The 17,301-nt window shown below is 48.5% G+C and overlaps 1 protein-coding gene across 26 annotated transcripts in view; it reads right to left on the bottom strand.

Annotated features, from left to right (window-relative positions):
• CLASP2 (cytoplasmic linker associated protein 2) overlaps positions 1–17,301 on the bottom strand; it is a 2,039,150-nt gene that overhangs the window by 151,855 nt on the left and 1,869,994 nt on the right. For all 26 annotated transcript variants that reach the window (XM_078688301.1, XM_078688302.1, XM_078688307.1 and 23 more), the window contains one exon: positions 7,507–7,700. In XM_078688301.1, the coding sequence (XP_078544427.1) occupies positions 7,507–7,700 (194 nt within the window). The remainder of the gene's footprint in view (positions 1–7,506; positions 7,701–17,301) is intronic.

The following is a 17,301-nucleotide window of genomic DNA, read 5'->3' as shown; positions in this document are numbered from 1 at the left end:
TTGGGCATATACTCTTTTTTTTTTTTTTTTTTTTTGATTATAAACTTTTATTGACATACAGACACAGTTACACAGCAGTGTGCCTACAACCGTACATGGCCGGCAGCGATACACATATATTAACACAGTGGAGCATTTGTTAAGGAAGAACATATATAGGAAGGATCTCAGATGGGTCTAAACCAAAGTCATAATCGGAGAGAGGACCTAACAAAACAAATCTAAGCACTTGGGCAGCTGCAACTTTAAGCTTGTAAATTGCTATATGGGGTTGAGGGCATCGCAACCAACAATCAGGACTTCCCTTCAGCAGGCTAGGGGGAGAAAGTACTTAACCAGCTCTCGATGCCCTGGAAACACTGTGAAAAAAGGCACGCAGCCGGCAGATCAGGGGGCCTGGCCAAGGGTCCCGTCAGTAGACTGTGTTTACCAGGCATAATTCCACATATCTGACATCATTGCTTGCATAGCCAATTCTCGCATGACAGAAATTCGAAAACAGCATAGACATATCACAGTTTCCCCCATTCATAACAAGACTAGGCATGCAGGTTCAGACTGGCTCAGCCGTTAGCGTAATATCCTCAGTGGCAACATCCCCCTCTCCTTGTGTGGCAGTTGCGAGAAGATAAGTCTGCAGAGGACCCCATACGTCGGCTGGCCTAGAGTTGAGAGGCAGCAATTCTGAAAATATGCCGTACTGTTCTTGGCAGTATAACATGTCGTGCAACCAGATTTTGAATTTAGGAGCCCTGCCCCGACCCCACCTACACGCCACGTGCCTTCTTGCCAGTAATATTGCCACATCGGTATACTTCCTAATTGTTCGTGCAATCTTTGCCGTGTATCCTAGTAGGAACAGCTGTGGATCTAAAGTTAGGGCATCTCCTATCATTAGGGAAAGTCCTTCACACACCCGTGACCAGTATTCCTGCACTTGCGGGCAAGTCCACGCTAAATGAAAGAAGTCCGCCCCCTCCTGACTACACCTCTCACATCTGTCCGAGTCAATCAGACCAAATCTAAATTTCCTAGCCGGAGTGTAGTATAACCTATGCAGGAACTTATAATGTATTATTTTAAAGCGACAGCTGGACATCACCGCTCCTGAAAGGGCACAACTATACTCCCATTGCTCGTCCGTTATCTCCCTGCCAAGATCTGACGACCAATGCGCCCTGGCCGTACTCTCCACAACAGGCAGTTCCTCTCGTAGGCTTCTATAAATATTAGACACTAAATGCGCACCATCAACACTATTTACCACTACCGTGAGTGGGATCACACTGGGGGGTTCACGAGGGTATTCCGGCAGCAAGACCCTCAGGCCTTCCCGCAATCGTATATAATAAAACAAGTCCAACGGGGTGGGTTCATGGTCCTGAAAGAAATCCTCTCGAGACCGAAATAGCCCTTCGCGGAAAAGATCACCCCATGTATGAATGTGTAACTGACGACACAGCCTTTGGAATCCCACCTCTTGAAGGAGCGCTATCCGCGGGTGATAAGACAGTGGCATCCGAGCCGTATATAATAATGGGGCCTGCAATTTCCTCCCTATTCGATGCCATGCATCCATCGTACAGGTCACTGTATTGGAATGCATATCCAATTCAGATGTAGGGGCATGTACCACGCCCGCCAGTGGTAGCGGATGGGCTATCCAATCCTCCGCCGCCACTTGCGGCATATAGGGTGACGGTTTCAGCCAATAATACAGGTAGTGCGCCTGAGCACTCAAGTAATATGCCTCGAAATCAGGCACATCGAATCCGCCCATAATGTACGGTTGTATCATAACTGCCCAGCCGAGGCGTGCCTGCTTGCCCCCCCATACAAGACGTATAAGCTCAGAGCTTAGGGTTTTGAAGAAGAATGCACCTGGGTAGTAAGGAACATTGAGGAACAAGTATAAGAAGCGCGGTAGAACCACCATTTTTATGAGGGAGATTCTCGCCGCCATCGATAAGGGCAATTTAATCCATCTGGTCACTGAATCCGCTAGTTTAGTAATAGCCACTCCGTAGTTCGCACGTAAGGTATCCCCCCTATCTCTCGATATATGTATGCCCAGGTAGCGCAATTCAGAGGTGCACCACTCAAGTGGGTATTCCAGCGGCTACTCCGATATAGCTGGCGTTATAGGGAAGAGTTGGGATTTACCCCAGTTGATAGAAACGCCCGAGAGGCCTCCGAAGGCGACAAATTCCCGCAGTAATGAATTCAAGTTAGAGCTAGGATCTTTGACGTATAAGGTAACATCATCAGCATATAACGAGATAGAAAGCTGACGTTGTTGGTAATTGAAGGCGCTGGCCTTATGAAGTTGCCGGATTCGACAGGCCAATGGCTCAATCGCCACGGCAAACAGTAAGGGGGAGAGAGGACATCCCTGGCGGGTTCCTCTCGTTATAGCAAAGGCGTCAGATAGTTGGCCATTCGCGAGTACTCTCGCCGTTGGAGCCGTGTATAACAACCGTACCCAGTTTACAAATATCGGGGGGAACCCCATCCTTCGCAAGACTGTGAATAGGAACCCCCATTCCACCGAATCGAACGCCTTTGAAGCATCCAGAAAAACTGAGGCTAGAGGGATCTCAGGATGTACCGTTTGGATCAGGGAGAACACCGTGCGAAGGTTGTGTGAGGTCGATCTCGTTGGGACTAAGCCCGACTGATCAGGCAATATGAGTGTAGTCATAAGTAAAGACAATCTCGTCGCCAACACCTTAGCCAGAATTTTGGCGTCACAATTCAAGAGCGACAGTGGGCGGTATGAGTCACAGTATGCAGCATTTTTCCCCGGTTTGAGAAGAGATGTGATAATCACTTCACGCATAGACCTCGGAAGTACACCCACTTCTAAGGCATCTTCAAATACCTCCCGCAGAACAGGTGCAAGGACTTCTATATAACATTTATAAAATTCTGCGGGTAAGCCATCATGGCCCGGCGCCTTCCCATTGCCCAAGGACATAATGGCATCCCGCACCTCGTCTAACTCGAAGGGCGCCCCTAGAAACTGTCTGTGGACATCGCTTATCCAGCAGAGTGCAATGTCCCCCAGATAGTCATCCAGGTCCACTTCACCGAACGCCCGTGATGTATAGAGTTGTTCATAGTGTGTTTGGAGTGTATTCAGAATCCCAACAGAATCCCTGTGTATCTCCCCGTCGGTTGTAGTCAGTTCTAGGATAGTATTTGACCCCCGTGCCACCCGCACTGCCATGGATAGCGCTCTTCCCGGTCTCCCTCCTTCGTTATAAGCGCGGGCCCGCCAGTGCTTTCCCTTGAACGATACCTCCCTTTGCGCTTCTGCCTCGTATTCCGACAGTTTGGCCCTGAACTTGCACCGTATGTCTCCAGTATCCCTTCGAACCATGCCATCCTCCAGTGTTTTGAGGTCCTTCTCTAACCTACTAAGAGCACGTTGAATGTCCCTCAGCACCCCAGAGCTCTTAGCAATGCACCATCCCCTCACCGTAACTTTGAAAGCCTCCCAGACTGTCTCTACAGAGTCTACAGTATCTTTATTCCGGGGAAAAAATTCTTCTATGTCAGTTCTAAGTCCTTCGCGGAAGACAGTATCTATCAGTACACTAGGGTGTAAGCGCCAAGGTGGGCGTGGTCTATTAAATCCAGGCATGTCTAGGGCCGTCAAGACCGGGCAATGATCGGAATGCGTTCTGGGAAGATGTTTAGAGTGCAGAATATGTGGTGCTAGATTAATGGATACAAAAATGTAATCTATTCTGGCCCATGTTCCAGTGTGCGGGGTAAAGTGTGTTCCATCTAAAGTATCAGGATGCACTTGTCTCCAACTATCGATCAATCCTTCCTCCTCAACTATCCCTCTAAGGGAATCTCTCGCCCTAGCATGGTATGTTGAACATCCATCCGCTCTATCTAATCTCAGGTGCAGGGCCACATTGAAGTCTCCACCCCAGATCAGGTGCCTAGAACCCACATCCAATATACTCCCCCAAAGTTGCGCAAAGAAGTGAGGGTCATCAATATTAGGCGCATAGCAGTTGGCAATGGTAATCGTTTCTCCACCCAACCTCCCCCATACAATCACATATCTCCCTTCCTTATCAAGCATTTGACCTTGCAGTGTGAAGGGGAGGGCTCGGTGTATAAGTATAGCAGTGCCCCTAGCATAAGAGGAGTAGTTAGAGAAAGCCCTTACACCCGCCCATCTCGCGCCGAATGTGGAGGCAGCCGCCGGGGGTTCATGAGTTTCTTGCAGCATAACCACCTGTACACTGTGTCTGTCCCAATATGCTAACAGTTGCCTACGTTTCCGTGCATCCTTCAGTCCACGCACATTCCAGGATATAAAGGTGCATTTGTTAACAGTTCCTGCGCCTAGTGTGGCCTAATTCAGTCTGTTTAAGGATCGTACCATGGAGCACCCATAACCACAATGTAACATACTCAACAAGTCCACTCGCTTCCCACCAGCACATCACTGTGTTGTCTTGCCCGTGTAATTCACATTCAACCAACTCAAAAGATTCCCACATTTTCCCCCATTCCCCAACCGCCACCCACAGAGGCTTCCCCAACTCGCCAATGCATTCTTCCACCCTTCCCCTCCCCAATGCCCTCAACAATCGAGGGCGATAACACAGCCTGTAACAACTGTAACAATATGGGTAATACCCGTTGGGTAGCATTCTAGGTGGCAACACAGCACCCCTTCCCCTCCGCCAGATCCCAACAGTGGGACACCCTTAGCCATCAGGGGGAAAGGGGGGGTGCCTGGCGATGAGGATCGAGACCAAATTGTGTCAGGCCAAAAAACCCCCACCCACCGCAAAAATCCAAGGAGTATAGCAATCAATGAACATGGCTATTGCCGTGCAGTAGTCCACACCGTAGTACTCACAGACAGGATTTTAGGGCGATATCTGAGGATCAAGAGTTAGGAGGTCACTGTTCCTCATCCTCCATACGGTCTTCTCCGTGGTCAGGTGAAGCCATCCCGTCCCTGTTGTGGAGCGTTGTGCGTTTAAAATGTTTTATAAATTCCTCAACTTGCTGCGGTTTCGTAAAAAACTTTTGGCGACCCTGGTACGTGATTCGCAGTCTAGCCGGATAGAGTAGTGCATAATCCACCTGAAGCGTGCGAAGCTTCGCCTTGACGTCCAGAAACTTGCGCCGTTCGTCCTGTACCATAGGAGTGAAGTCAGGGTATATCGTGAAATTGTTCCCATCATAGTTAAGTGTTTTAGCGGTCCGAGCCGCCCGTAGTGCTGCGTCTCTATCCCTATAGTTCAGCAGGCGGGCTATGATAGGCCTCGGTTTCATGCCCGGTTTGGGTACCGGTCCAAGGGATCTGTGCGCCCTCTCTACAATGAACTGGGGGGAGAACGCTTCCGAGCCCACCGAAGCCAACAGGAGTTTTTCCACATAGTCCTCCATCCTGCCCACATTGGTGGACTCCGGAATACCCACTACGCGTATGTTATTACGGCGACTCCTCGCCTCCAAATCCTCGTTCTTCGCCGCTATTGTGCATAGCAGGTCATCCATCCGCGTAAGTCGTGACGTATGTTGTCCTGAGGTATCTTCAACGTCTGAGATCCGTTGTTCCGCTTCCTTCAGTCTCCCCTCATGGACATCCAGCTTGTGCACGACAGCATCCATCCTGGACGATATTCCGTCCACCTTATCAGCAATAGTTGCGAATCCCTGTCGCATCTCACGTAGGATTTCCTGGATATCTGCGGAGTTGGTCGTTTGACTGCTAGTAGGATTATTGGTTTCTGTCTGCTGCAGATGCTCCGGATTGGTACGGGTTGGCTTCTTCGCGGTATCAAACGTAAGCTTCGGTTGACGCGCGTCAGGTCGGCCCATCTTACCACCAAACAGACACAGCAGCACAGTGCGCAGTAAAGTGGGCTGCCAATTCACCACTGATACGCAGGCACGGTGAGTCCTGTCAACGCAGTCTCCGTCACGCGCAACTAGCGCCAGTAGATCTCGGCACTCGGGTGAGGTTTAGATCAAAGGTAGTGGCAGTATCTGTCGTCTCCTCCGTCCTCCAATCTCTTCTGCAACTCCGACTCAGGGGTCTCCCAGTGAGACCACCCCACCGCTAACACACCGTGTGTCAATTGCCCTCAGGGTGTTAGGACGGCCTCGCATCAATGGTAGTACTCGTGGATTAGGCCCGCAGTCCGATCAGTCGCATGGTGCAGGTTCCTCTCCCAGGACGTGTATTAGCCGGCGAGAGGCGGTGGTCGCGGTCAATAAGCATTAGCAAGTGTCAAGGGTGTAGCGCGTGGCAAACCACTGCCATCACCAAGTGGCCTGTACCTCCTGCGTCTCCTGCCTCCTGCACACCGTCATGCACTTTCACTGTAGGACCCAGTCAATGCCAGCAGCTAGATAGCAGTATTACATCCCCAATAGTTGCCGCAGCTGCGGCCCCTGCACAGCGCCGCTCTTTCCACTCACCCCGCCGTCAAGGGGCAGCCAGATGCCAAAAGATGGATCGCCGAGATCAGCCGATTACCAGGTAGTTCCCAGGGCTGACGGCATATGCTGCCGGCGCTGCGTGCACCTCGATGTCTTCCACGCTTGGGGGTATGCAATCAGCAATCCCCTGATGATCTCGTGGATAGGCTGGGGGGTCGTTCCTAAGATGGCCTCCACCCCCGACAGCCGTCAGCAGACCGATGGTCGCACTCAGCTGGAAGCAGTTTGCCCAGGGGATCTAAGCTATTACAGCAAGTACCTGCTGTGGCAGATGGGCCGAGCGGCAGTCCCGCTATCTTCAAAGCGCCGCTGTGAGGAGTGAAGCTCTGACAGCGCGTCCCGCCGCTCCGTCAATTTCACGCCTGCCAGGGCCCAGCAGCCGTTACTGAATCCTCGGCCTCGTGTTGTGTGGCAGGCCGGCCGGCCGTCTCAAGCCCTCCAGCAGTCCAGGTCGCTGGACACAACGGAGCCTCCGTCAGCCGTGGGGTAGGAGCGAGCAGCCTGAAAATTACACCGGAGCACCCGGGCAGCCTCCTCAGCAGGTGGTGACAGTTTCAGCCCGATCACATATCGGTGCAAGGATCGATTTGAGGATTAATTGCGCCAGGCTGTGAGAGCCTTACGAAGAGGCGTCCATACACCAGTGCGCCACCTAGCGCCCTAATATATACTCTGTTTTTAAAATGATTTAAAAACCACAGAAATTCTCAGAAAAAATGTTATAGCAACATTGTTGCTAGGCATGGAAATAATATCTAGGCTAATGCTTCAAAAAGCGCACTGAAATTCACTGAAAAAAAACAAGGGACAAAGAGACATAGCTGGGTGTTCAAATGAGATAAAAACTAATGTTTAAAAAAAAAAAAAAAAAACTGAAATTCGCCTGTAATAACTTAGTGAACTATCATTTGTGCCTCCGTCATGCACTGCTTGTGATCTCACATTTTACATCACTCATGACATGTTAAATAATATCACTGATATTTCAAATCATTTGGATGAAACAAAGTGTTATCTTACCTCCTTATCACCAAGTGTTTCAAGCAGCAGAAGCAATATTGTTTTAAAGTGCTCATCCCATACTCCAAAAGAATCTTCACGACTAAACTTGAGGAGCTCACAAAGTGCTGCCTTTCGTTCCTCCACCCTTTCATTGTGATTCGACAACTCCTTTAGTAGCTCTGAAATAAGCTCAGAATGATCCAAAGAAACATCTGAAAAACAATATATGTAGATATAAATATGTCAGCTATTTTGGAGGTATCACGTATAGCAGAATCAAACACCCAGTTCAAAAACACAACCAGAGCTGCAGTGTATTTTTTACATTTGGCACTGAAGAGGGTTTTAAGAAATTCATATAGTATTCACTGATTTTTACACATCAACAATTACAGGATGTTTTTAATAGTTCAAATCTTTTTACTGGCATCTCATACAACGCATACCCTCACCTACATCAGAAAGCCAGTGGAGCGATTTATTTGGGGTGTTGGGGCATTAAGGGTGGGTGAAGAGGATTGGGACAAGCAGTGGCGGAGAGGCCAGTCCATGCACACACCCTACTATGCCCACCTATCATTTGGGAGAAGAGATTTGAAAGGAGAGGTCAGTCACTCCCCATACACCCTACTACGCACACCCATTATCTGAGAGGTGTGAAAGGAGAGGCCAGTTCCTCTCCACTCACCACTACACACACTGGATATCTGAGAGAGAGATGGCAAAGGAGAGGCCAGTCAATCCACATGCCTTACTATGCACCCCCGCCATCTGAAAGAGATATCTCAAAGGAGAGGCTAATCGCTCCCCATAAACGGTACTGCGCACACCCGTCATCTGATAGTGAGAGTAGAGGCTGAATTAGAAAAGGGGTTGGTTGCATCTTTTCTTCCCTTCCCTTATGCACCTCCAATATTGAGCCATACTTGCCAAGGGTGCCCAGACATCATCAAACGAATATAATGCGAAAAACCTGCCACCTTGCGACTCTATTGCTCCTCAATCGCAACTTCACGTTCTTCTTTTGTGGCCTATACTGGGATCAGAGATCTCAATTTTTAAATCCTCTCTTAAAGTCCCTTAATTTTAAACAGTGTAAACCAGCCATGTTTTATCTTCAATTGCGCTAACTGGTCAAGTCTTTTCTATGGCGTTCCGTCAATTTAATCAATTTTTCTCTTTAACCGCTGTCTCTGAGATGTGGGTACGCTGTTACTGGAGCTACCCATGGGAATATTGATACTGGGAGGTGACTTCAATTTAATCGCTGTCCCAATCGGCCACAAGGAGGCCTTTTAGCTGGTGCCTCACTCGTACCACAGTTAGCGCTGTAGTCTCCACGCTACGCCACGGCCCTCTATCAAATGGCCGTGGAGCAGACGTGTGCAGCGGGCGCGCCAAAACCAAGATTTTTTTCCTGTATTATTCTGCTACATCCCTACGAATATGTGTTTTACCTTTATTATTGTTTCCACCTACTATTATGACTATGTACTTGCATTATTGTTTCACCTGTACTATTATGCTCCCTCACGTATTCTTTCTTTTGTTTGGTATTCCCTGCTCTGTAAAGCGCTCTGATATCTGCAAAGATCTTGTTCGCGCTATATAAAACTTTCAAAATAAAAAATAAAAAATAAATAAAAATAAGATTGTCTGGGCCTGTCCACGTACAACATGACGGGACTAATCTAATCAGCACAGGAACTGCTGACGTTGCGTCAGGCCTCTCTCCCTAAGTGCAATAGTCTTAAGATAGGGGAGGGCCTTCTTGTGTGCAAGCACTGCATGTTTTCCCTAACCTCCTCTATTAGGAGCAATGAACACAATAGAAAGCTTCAAAACGAAGTAAGCGTGTGCTGCTTCCACCTAACAGGGAATTCCAATAGTAACACACTCCGATATGCACGTTCATGCCACAAGGAATTTGTATTTTACAATATCAATTGTCGCTGTCCAGACACCAAGCCCATATTTTTGACCTACTGACAGATAGTCAGCCAGATGTTTTTTTAACAGAAACCTGGCTACAGGAAAGTTCAGCCCCTGATGTAGTTGCAGCTCTTCCGCCTAACTACACTATTATTAGGAAAGACAGGCAGATAAAAACAGGTGGCGACATAGCTGTCATCTATAAAACCTAATTTGAATGTAAAATAGAAGATTTCACAGCTCTGGACTCTGAAGCCTTAGTATTTAGAATTAAGCATAAGCCCAAATTTATATTCCCTGGTATACTACAGTCCCGCCCCCCTGGCCCATCGGGGCCATGGGCGCTCTCCTTCCCAAACCTAGCAGCCCCTCCCAGCTTGAAGGATACTAATTTTACAATACTAGGAGACCTGAATCTTCACATAGATGACCCAAAATGCACCAAAAGCTCATCAGTTATGGCTGACTTAAGAGTGATGAATTTGAGATTGTGTAAATCTGATCCCACTCACGTAGCCGGTCACCTGCTAGACTCTATTTTTTCGAATCTGCCAGACCTCAGTAGCTTCCCTGCCCTTCCTCTATCTTGGTCTGATCTCTTTGCAGGACCTTTCACACTGAAAGTGATGTCTCCACCTCCGCCGTTTTAATTGGCATTGGAACAGTAAATCAGAAGATGGGCTAAGCTTAATGTCTCAACCTTCAATAAGCTTCTGGTCGACAATAGACCTGATCTCAAACAAAGTTCTATTAAAGATCACAATCGTATCCATAACTGGATGCTAGAAGCAGTAGAAACATGCCTCCTTTTGTTTACTAAACCCTCAAGAAGACACCTGCCCCCAGCCCCCTGGTTCACAATAGGCTTAAAAGCGAAAAGTCTAAGTGTAAAACGTTAGAAAGGTGCTGGAGGAAACACTATAATGAAGATTCAAAAACGATATACAGAAAGGCCTTATGTAAATTCCATACTCTCTGTAAAGCAGTCAGAGCATTGTTTTTTCACAAAAAGTCCCCCAGGCTACAAAATGCTCTAAAACTCTATTTAAAGTGGCAAAAGAGCGATCCGGCTTGAAGAAAAGGACAATTTCCACCTCTCTCACCCATAGTCAATGTGAAGAACTTGCTCTCTGCTTTACTAACAAAGTTGAAAATATACATTCTGCGCTGCTAAGCAAAAACCCACATGATACTTTGTTTGCGGCAGTGGGCACGCCCAATGCCAGACGGGACCCCGATACCACAGACCTTATAGGCAACATCACATCTTCCTTCAAACTGGGAACCTGGACTCCACCCCCAAACCCTAGCCCCCTCCGGACCCTAGCTCCCATAAATCACCTTCTGGCGAATACTAAATCCGGTTCCCCCTCGATCTCCTTCCTCCTCATGTGCTGAGACAACTCCACAACTCCACACCTCCATACTATTGACAATAATGCACTCTTAAATGCATCTCTACAGTAGGGCCTAGTCCAGCATGAATGGAAACATGCCATGGTTCTCCCTCTCCTAAAGAAAGTCAACTCCGACGCTGTCACTCCGTCCAATTACCAACCTATTTTGTTGCTCCACAACTTTTCAAAAATTTTGGAGAAGCATGTTAATAGCCAGTTGACCTCCTTTGCTGAATCGCAGGACTTCCTTCAGACCTCACTATCGGGTTTTAGAGCCGGTTTATCCACTCAGTCCACTCTCCTGGGGTGATGGAAATGCTAAGGCACCAGATAGATGATGATGAAACGGCTGCACTCATTCTGCGGGATCTCAGCGCTGCTTTCGACACAGTGACACACCACATCCTGGTGAGAGCCTTACAGTCGCTGGGTTTGGGGGGAAAGGCCTTGGAATGGCTCCGTTTCTTTCTTAAGAACCAAACCTTCCAGGTCTTCTCAGTATCGGCAAGCTCTAACTCTCATCCTTCCCCACATGGAGTGAACAGGGCTCTGTACTGAGCCCAGTGCTATTTAATATATATGTCCGGCCCTTAGCAGAGGTTGCTGAAGATGCCGGATTGTCCCTTTTTAAATATGCTGACAACACTCTGATAATTTTCTCCCTTTCTTTATCTAAGGGACTCAGACCCTCACACCTTTAGTCAGGACTAAGTAAAGTTCCGTCCTGGTTGCAAAGCAACCTGCTCAAATTAAACGGGGACAAGACTGAAGTTATGATATTAGGCAAAAGGCACGACCTTTGGGACTGCAACATTGGCTCCCAGAACTGGGAGCACCCCCACGAAGGTGAACCATGTTTGGACTTTGGGTTTAATCGTAAATTAACATCTGTCAATGAAACAACAAATAGCCAAGGTGTCATTCACCTGTTCACAGTCTTGAAATGGCTAAAGAAGATTCTATGGCTGATTTCCCTTTAATCACAGAGAACTGTAGTCCATGCCCTGGTCACTTCTAAAATGGAGAAGGGTAATATTTTATACCTGGGAAGCCACAAAGCGACGATCCAGATGCTTCAGTTGGTGCAAAATGCAGCAGCTAGACTTCTTTGTCGTTTGTCTAAGTTCTCCTCTGTCTCGGGGACCCTACGGGACTGACACTGGCCGATGGTGGGGAAGCAGGTGAAATTGAAAGCTCTGTGCTATATGTTTAAAATTAAAATAGATGTGGCCAAGTAATATCTTCAAGATTTGGTTCAATGTTAACAGCCTGCCCATCCCCTGCGCTCCGCCCAACAGACCAGGTTTGTTGTTCCAAAAATCCGACTTATTCGTATGAGAGGCAGGTCTTTTTCCTACATAGCACTGCCCCTATGGAATTCTATACCACCCTACCTGCGAGATGAAAACACGATCAGTGCCTTCCGCAAGTGTTTAAAAACCTGGCTGTTCTAACTCTAGCTCTTTCACTTACTTCTTTTTCCTCCCTTCCTCCTTGGCGCCGGGAAACCCTTTGTGGTAGCTGTGCGCCCTTCAAATTCAATAATAATAATATGGTGTACAATTATCTTGCTGCTGTGGTAAAAACTAAAAAGAAGTTGGACAAGTAAAAATGTCTTGATCATGTTGGTCTCTCTTGTTCCTTTTTATATTCTTACTGATCAAATTCTAATAATTGTAAATTGCATTTTATATTTATGATTGTCAGGGGACTATGTATTTTATTCAATGAGGGGGCCGCAGAGCTCCCGGCTAGCCCACATCGCAATTCCTAATTTATCTTTGCCCAAATTTTGCAGGGGTGCTTCCTGAAAGCCTGTAAAAGCGGTTATTGGGGCTACAGCAACACTTACTGCTGGTATACCTGTGCTGGTACCAGAGGTCCAGGCTGGGCCTGTTCGAGGGAGGAGCCCGATCTATCCGGAGGAGCGACCGGCATTCTCGAGCCGTTCCCACACCACTATGATGAGCTACAGGCTACAAGGGGTGCCTAGGTCTCACTATGGTTATAGTTGTCGGAGTCTCTCTGTACGTGCCGGAGGCCCTGGTCAGGCCAGTCATAAAGGGAGGCTGGAGCTGTTCCAAAGGAGCGGCCTGTATTGGGGGCCTTCCTCGCAACACTAAGGTGTGGCCCTGGCTGCGGTGGGTGACGTGACCTTGCTGCAGGTAGCACCGAGCCAGCACTCACCTCCCCCCTACAGCGGCTCTAAGTGCTAGTGGTGGGGGCAGCAACCTGCTGGCTGGATTGGGCCATGCAGGCTTGCCCCCGTTGGAGAAGGAGATCGGGCCTGACTGTCACCGGACACGTCTGCAGGCCTGCTGTGGTGTTTGTTTGCCTCCTTCGAGCCGCTGGAACGAAGTGTAGCTTTCCTCATGGAGACCCCGGTAAGTGAGGGATGTCGTGGGGCTCCGCAACGGTGACAAGCATACAGGGGATGACCCCCTCTGCAGTCCCTGGTGTTATGACAGTAGTGGGGCGCTAAGCAACGGGTGTGTGAGAAGCCTGTGAGCCCTTATTCGAAAGACAGCGTGACGCAGGAGACACCAGCCAGGGAGATAGACCCTGGCACAATCTGCTAGGAATAGCTCAATTGGCCGACCGGCCTCACATGAAGTAACAGGCAAATAACCCTGGGTGCGGGACAATACCTTTGGCCACAAATTGCTCATACTTACAGCACTCTCAATGGCAGGAGCAGGCCTCACCTAGGCAGCTGTCCAGCTGTGGGCTTGCGATTAGGCCATGCGTTTACAGGAGTCTAAGATACCATGCCCGGATTGGATCAGTAGCACAATTCACTACAACGCGGGGGGCCCTCCACAGTTTATTCAGTAAGCGAGCGGCAGAATTCGGAGCAGGGCGGCCCCACATCCGTAGAGTGATACAGGGGGCTCTCTGTGAGGGCACTTGCCCTGGCAGACCGCAGGGCCTCCATAGTTTAGCAGGAAGCCATGGGAAAAGACTGAGCCCCACACTCGCATTCAGACAATACAATCAAAAATACACCACGCCGTGGCAGCAATCCCCTCAAACTCACGCTGCAGTGGGAACAGGAGATTACAGAACAACCCCCCTGACGGTAGCCTAGAGCCATCCTGATCTGAGCTCCTTGCACCCATCCATGGCTCCCACACAGCATCTAAAAATAAGATTAAGGCAATCTCTATAGATGTGAATTTTCTACGCGCCGACCTATGGAAAGTTGCAGACAAAATACAGACAGCAGAGTGGAATATTACTGAACTCCAGGCGGAAGTGGCGGCATTGAAAGAAAAGGTTGCCCGAATGACTACTTCTACACGGACCTGGAGCAGATGCCGCAGAGGGCTGCTCACGTCAGTGCAACATTTGCGTGTTGGGATTCCCAGAAAAAGTCAAGGACACAACACCAGAATTATTTTTGGAAACATGGGTATGCACAGAATTGCAACCACGGGGCCTCTCCCAATTCTTCGTGTTAGAAAGAGCCCATATGGTCCTGACCCTGCTGCTGCCAGCTGGTGCTCCTCCTTGGGCCCTAATCGCCAAAATCCTTAACTATAGGGACTGTGACTGTATACTGTGCGCAGGCCGAGAAAAGTCCGCCATTCAGTTTGGTAACAGCTGCATCTCCATATATCCCCAGTACATGAAACATATGCATGAGAAGCGCAAATTCTTCAACTAAATTAAAAAAACTCTGCTCATCAAACCTGCAATACGAAAACAAGTTACTTACCTGTAACTTTAGTTCTCCAGTATTGGAATCTTTCATAGATTCACATGCCTGAATCATTCCCCGTCGTCGAGACGGGAGTCTCCGGTATATAAAAAAGCAGTGCTTAGTAGTATAGCAAACTGAAAAGAGGCCTAGGCCCATTTCCCTTTTGCAACCCACAGCCTTTGTTATGTAAAAAAGGCCCAAACTTTTCCCTGAACCAATCAGAGCTCCTCACCCTCTAGAACACTCCTGAGAGAACCTTCTGCCCCTCAGATTTTTCGCGCACTTGTGCATATAACACACTTCTTGTGCTAAATCCGAGGTGAGCCTCTCAGGGGAGGAGGGTGGGTGCATGTGAATCTATGAAAGATTCCAATACTGGAGAACTAAAGTTACAGGTAAGTAACTTGTTTTCTTACTCCAGTATTGGAACTTTCATAGATTCACATGCCTGAATCAGGATAGCGAGCAGTGAAAAAACAAAGCACATTTTCCTGATACATTACATAATCATGCAATACCATTAGAAAATGAAGCATAATCTTATATACATATATCCATACTTATATAAAATGTGACTTTGTAAACAAGAGAAATTATGGATGGAGGGATGCAAGAAAGGCTCACCGTTACTGGAGGATATTCCGCAGTACCGCCTCTCCCACCGCCATATCCGATTCTGCGGCTGCCTCCAAGCAGTAGTGCCTGGTGAAGGTGTGCGTAGATGCCCAGGTTGCTGCTCTGCAGATATCCTGGATTGTCACTCCTCCAAACAGTGCAGTGGATGTGGCCACCGCTCTCGTGGAATGGGCACGGACTCGTGCATTCAAAGGCTTTCCAGCAGCTTGATGACAGTAGACAATTGCACTGGAAATCCATCTGGCAATTCCCCTCTTTGACAGTGGGAAACCTTTCCTGGGTGCGCTGAAGGCGACGAATAACTGAGAAGACTTGCGAAACGCCTTAGTTTCTTTCAAGTAAAATTTCATACATCTCTGAACGTCCAGCGAGTGCAATACTCGTTCTGCCGCTGTTGATGGATGCGGAAAGAAACGTTTTAACACCAATGGTTCGTTCAAATGAAAATCAGTTGGCACCTTAGGAATGAACTTCGGGTTTGTCCTGAGAATCATTCTATCCTCCTGAAACTGTAAGAAAGGCTCCTGAATCGTGAGCGCTTGTATTTCACCTACTCTTCTCGCATAAGTCAATGCAATGAGAAGAGCCACTTTCCAGGACAAGAACGTCAGGTCTGCCCTGTGTATCGGTTCAAACGGTGGTTTCATCAATTGAGAGGGTACAACATTTAGATTCCATAATGGTGGTGGAGGCTTTACTGGAGGAAAGACCTTGAATATCCCCTTCATAAATTGTTTGATAATCCTTGATGACCATAAAGATGGGCCTGACGATGACCTCCTGTAGTGGGATAACGCAGCCAAATGCACCTTGATGGAGGCGTGTGCTAATCCTGACTTCGCTAACAGCAGAATGTAAGGTATAATTTGATGAGGTGCAGCAGTAAGAGGGTGAACATCATGTCTCTTACACCACAGACAAAACCTGTTCCATTTCATCCTGTAGCTTTTGTTGGTACTCTCCGCTCTGGCCTTGGATAGGATGTCCCTACATTCATGTGAGATGTTCAGATGGCTAAACTCACAGTGTTCAGGAGAAAGGCTGCTAATCGCAAGGATTTCGGGTCCGGATGGAGCACCTGCCCCTTGGACATTGTCAGAAGCGATGGAAATAGGCGCAACCGAATTGGACAGTCCTCCGACAGCAGCAGCAGTTCCGTTAACCAGTGTTGTCTGGGCCACCACGGGGTTACTAGGATCAGCCTGCACGGCTCTTTCTTGATCTTCACCAGTACGCCGGGGAGAAGAGGAATTGGAGGAAAACCGTAGGCAAAGATGCCGGACCATGCCATGGAAAACGCATTCCCCCAAGATCCCTTCTGGGGAAGCCAGCTTGCGAAGTACTGGCATTTTCTGTTTTCCCTTGTAAATGTTTATGTAAATGTGTGGCTTCTTATATAGCGCACTAATCACCCCAAACGGTCTCAAGGCGCTTGCTTTGGGAACCCGTCCTGGTTTTTCCCTGTGAGATAGCCCCTACTGGGCACCCCCAAGGTGAAAGCCAGGCATCCCGCTGCGGGGGGCTGTAGTGGAGATTGAGCAAGCTATTGCCCAGAGTTGCAGAGTGTGAACCCCTGATTTGAGTAGGCACCGAAGCGAGAATTATCGAGTCCGTGGACATTTGAGCTCAAGACCCTGCCGCGTCGGGAATTGAACCCTGGTCCCGGTCTGACCTCTGCTTCAGGGTCTGCCTCCTCTAACCAGTGAGCCACACTTCTCCACTTCGCCTTGTAGCGAAGAGGTCCACTATCGGTGTTCCCCATCTTCGAAAGACGCTGTCCAGGATCCCCTGGTCTATCTCCCATTCGTGGCAGGACGATTTGAGCCTGCTGAGAGTATCCGCCTTGACGTTTTGATCCCCCGGGAGGTGTTCTGCTGCCAATGATATTCCTTGCTGAAGAGCCCATTCCCATATCTCCTGGGCTTCCTGAGACAGGGAGAGAGATCTCGTTCCCACTTGCTTGTTCACATAATGCATCGCCGTAGTGTTGTCTGTTCTTACCAACACCGGCGAACATCTAATCCTTGGCAGAAAAGCCAGTAATGCCAAGCGGATCGCTCTGAGCTCCAGCAGATTTATGTGTAATCGCTGCTCCTGTGCCTTCCAACGACCACTGACTTGAAGGTCCTGAAGGAAAGCTCCCCA

This window comes from Lissotriton helveticus, chromosome 4_1 (genome assembly GCF_964261635.1).
Source record: "Lissotriton helveticus chromosome 4_1, aLisHel1.1, whole genome shotgun sequence".
Lineage (NCBI taxonomy): Eukaryota > Metazoa > Chordata > Amphibia > Caudata > Salamandridae > Lissotriton > Lissotriton helveticus.
The sequence above is the reverse complement of the archived record's forward strand: the minus strand, read 5'-3'. Positions and strand labels throughout refer to the sequence as shown.